The sequence below is a fragment of the Petaurus breviceps genome, unplaced genomic scaffold, assembly GCF_028583685.1.
Source record: "Petaurus breviceps papuanus isolate PSGF00001 unplaced genomic scaffold, PetGlider_PUasm1.0 79, whole genome shotgun sequence".
Lineage (NCBI taxonomy): Eukaryota > Metazoa > Chordata > Mammalia > Diprotodontia > Petauridae > Petaurus > Petaurus breviceps.
The window spans coordinates 8707010-8710758 of record NW_027186523.1 but is presented as its reverse complement, the minus strand read 5'-3'; the positions used below and the strand labels follow the sequence as shown (position 1 = coordinate 8710758).

The 3749-nt window shown below is 44.0% G+C and overlaps 1 protein-coding gene across 3 annotated transcripts in view; it reads left to right on the top strand.

The window, feature by feature from the left end:
* Positions 1 to 956: 956 nt before the first annotated feature.
* Positions 957 to 3749, top strand: part of LOC138175815 (inter-alpha-trypsin inhibitor heavy chain H5-like) — a 93040-nt gene continuing 90247 nt past the window's right edge. For 2 of the 3 annotated variants that reach the window (XM_069106319.1, XM_069106318.1), the window contains exon 1: positions 971 to 1303. In XM_069106319.1, the coding sequence (XP_068962420.1) occupies positions 1196 to 1303 (108 nt within the window). In that variant the 5' untranslated portion in view covers positions 971 to 1195. Of the gene's footprint in view, positions 1304 to 3749 lie in introns of all 3 variants that reach the window. The other variant, XM_069106320.1, reaches the window with a different exon arrangement.

Genomic DNA, 3749 nt, shown 5'->3' with positions numbered 1-3749 from the left:
CACTAGCCCGGAATGCACTCTTTCCTTTTCCTCTGCCTTGGAGTACTTCTCTTTTAAAAGGCAGCTCAAACATTATCTTCTGCATGAAGCCTTTCTGGATCCCTGTTACCCCCCCCCCCCCCCCCCCCGTGCTAGTATCCTTCCTCCTAAACTACCTTGTATCTTGCATATAATTGTATTTATTCTCTTGATATTTCCGCAGTATATACTTATTGTAATATTTATACAGTATATACTTATTATGCACTTGTTTTCCCCATTAGAATGTAAGTTCCTAGAGTGTAGGAATTGTTTCATTCTTGTATCTCCAGTGCCTAACACAGTACCTGCAAGCATATGTTAGGTTCTCTGTAAATACTGGCTGGTTTTTAAAAAGAACACGGAGGGGACTAGATGGACTGGAAGAGGTGAAGGTGAGGTCTTGTTCGGATGGGAACTGGGGTGTTCTCAAGAAATGGGAAAAAGGTGACTTTGGACGAAAGTGAGGAGGAAAGCAGAAGCCACAAATGTCCTTTGTGGGTAAAGACAAGGTGGACGCAGGTAAAAGGTGGCCGGCCCTACATTATCTAGGGTCTTTTGAACTGTGCACTTGCTGGGAGGGACAGCCATACACCTTAGAAGTCACCCAGTCTAAAGCTCTCACTTTGTTAGATAAGAAAACTAAAGACTTGCGCAAAGTCACACAGATACTAAGTGTCCCAGCCGGAATTTGGGCTCAGGTCCTTGACTCCAAAGCTACATCACACGGTGTTCGGGTATGGGAAGCTTCCTTCTTGGCTGTGTGAGTGTGTATGTGTGTGGGGTGGGGGTGGGAAGGGTGTCCCTGTCCCCGTCCCAAACTTAAACCGTTTTCGGTGCCAGTGAGTATCCCTGCCCTGATGTGAGGTCGTCTCTGACTCAGGACAGGGGCTGGCTCTGGCCAGGCGGAGGTGGAAGGGAGGGCGGGGGCCGGAGCTCCGGGTGGGGGTGGGGGGTATCGGGAAGCTTCTCCCACCCAGTTGGCTCTCGGGCCGCCTCTTCTCCAGCTGGGAGGCAGCGGCAGAGGGACAGGGAGGAGCCAGGGGCTGCAGCTGCCGCCGCTGCTGGTGCTTCTGCTACTTTCTCTGATCTCCCAGGCTTGGGCAGTCCCCACGGATCTGCCCTCTCACTGCTGCTCCCCACTCCAGGATCTCTAGCTGCCTCCCTCCCTTCCGACATGCTCCTGCTCTTGGGGCTCTGCTTGGGGCTCCCGCTCTGCTTAGGGCAGCAGGACCCCCTGGCGCTGGCCGAAGAGCTGGAAGAGGAGCTAAGGTGGGATGACCAAGTAAGTCTGCTGACTTTGGCTGGGGGCGGGTGTGGGGGACCGGGGAGTGGGGAGCAGGGCCGGTTAGCCTTCTCGTAATCAGGACAATCTATTCAGCAATCTCCGTTTGACTTGTCTAACTTTCTCACCATCCTCATCCCTAGCACTCATCTCAGTCGAATGTCAGGTCTCCCAGCTTCTCCTTTGACTATCCCTAGGGGTCTCCCCTTGTGAGTTTACAGTCTCTGATGATCAGGTGTATTGTGCCTAGATCTCTCTTACCATTTTCCAGTCCTCCCTTTCAAGGGAAGATCTTTCTCTGCTCCTCCTCTCCACTTTCCATTTCAGTAGGGAACTCCAAGTTCAGTGGGCTTCTTGGCCCCACTCACCTGCCAGGGTTATGGCAGCTTTTTAACCCCAAATTCTGATTTTGAAGCAAGAGAAGTTCCTCGTGATATTCTGGGATTCTGGGGATGTGACTTCTTATTTGATCCACGGAGGGCAGGCTCGTCGGATTTCTCTCTTTCAGGGTTCTGGGAAATGTCTTCAATCTCCTACAAACTCGGGTAGCCTTTATTTTCCAGTCTGAAAAGTGGGGAAAACACAATACCTATTCACAGTATTCTGAATCACTTTGGCTATCTTAAACTACACCAGATATAGTAACAAGAGTCTAGGAATTGGTGTCAAGGGACAGGTTGGGGACCTAGATTTGAGTTCTGATTCTGCCATTAACTAGTTGTGTGATTTTGAGCAAGTCTCTTAAGACTGAGTTTCCTCAGGATGGGAACTGATTTCTAAAGTCCTTTCCAACTTTAGCAGTGTATAACTAAGAATAATGAGCCTTTGGTCCCAGTGCTTCTTAGGAGCAATATTTAAGGGATACAGTATAGATTTAATATTTAACAGATGACTTTTGAGTTGTTCTTAAAATAATTTTTACTGGTATCTTTTATTTTACAACACCTATATTTCCCAATGTACCCCCCTTCCTCTCCCAGATAGCCATTACTTGTAATAAAGAATTTAAAAAGAGGAACCACCCCTACTACCACCACCACCACCACCACCACCATCCTTCAGCCAAGCTAATCAGCACACCATAGAAGTTTTATAGTATGCACAGTATTCAGCATACATCGTCCTCAACCTCTGCATAGAAGCGGGGGGTATTTTCTCATATCTTTGGGGCCAAGCTTGGATATTATGATTTCAAAGCATTCAGTTTCTATTGCTTGGTGTTATTTTTTCTATTTACATTGTAATCATTGTACATTTTTTTTTTTTTACAAATCCTTGTATATTTTTTCCTGCTTCTGCTTACTTTGCATTGGTTCATAATTCATTCCTTTCTTCTCTGTATTCTTCATATTCATCATATCTTACAGTAATATGTCATGTAATTCCCTCCCTCTCTGAAGGGAGAGAGAGGGAATTAGCATTTATATTGTGGCCTACTATGTGTCAGGCACTGTCCTAAGCCCTTTTTACAAATATGATCTTATTTGATCATCACAATAACCCTGCAAGGTAGGTGCTACTATTCACTTCATTTTACAGTTGAGAAAACTGAGGCAAACAGAATAAGTGACTTGCCCAGGGTCACACAACTTTTAAGTATCTGAGGCCAGATTTGAATTCAGGAGTTCCTGACTACAGGTCTAATGCTCTATCCATTATATTACTAATTACCTCCAGTTGCATTCAACTACCACAATTTGTTTAACCATTCCCCGGCAAATGAATATCCACTTTGTTTTCAATTCTTTGCTCCTACAAAAAGTTCTATTATAAATATTTTCATGTATATGAGGCAATTTCCCCCCCACAAACCTTACTGGGGGTGATATGTCTAGCAGTAGAAATTCTAGGTCAAAGGGTATGGACATTTTAATCACTTTCATTGTATAATTGTTTCCAGAATGATTGGACCAGTCAACAATGAACTAGTGTGCCTGTCCTCCAACATTGACTATTCTAATCTTTGTTAAACATGATATTTTGCCATCTCCCTTGATATCTTAACATTTTTTTTCTGTGAAAAGGAAGCCTTTGCAGGGTACTACTGGCTGCCAGAATAGTATAAATAATTTTTTGCAATTATAAGATATTCAATGATAATGAATGAGCTGAAGGATGTGAAAGCTCTTTGAAAAGCATGAAGGAGAATGTGAATTTAAATGTAAAATGTCATATGCCTATGGGTAGTAAAATACATGATGCTACCCTAGTTGTCATCAACAGTTATATTTGGGGAAAAAATACATAAGTATTTATTTCTTTTCCTAGCATTCCATAATAGATACTGAAGAAAAAACCCATGGGGGCATTTTAATGTTGTTTTTGCTCAATGGATGGTGTAATCTTTAAAAGATGAATAACATTACATGTAATTCCTAGGGATATAAGGAGAGGGAGAAAGGAGGAGGAGGAGGAGGAGGAGGAGGAGGAGAGAGAGAGAGAGAGA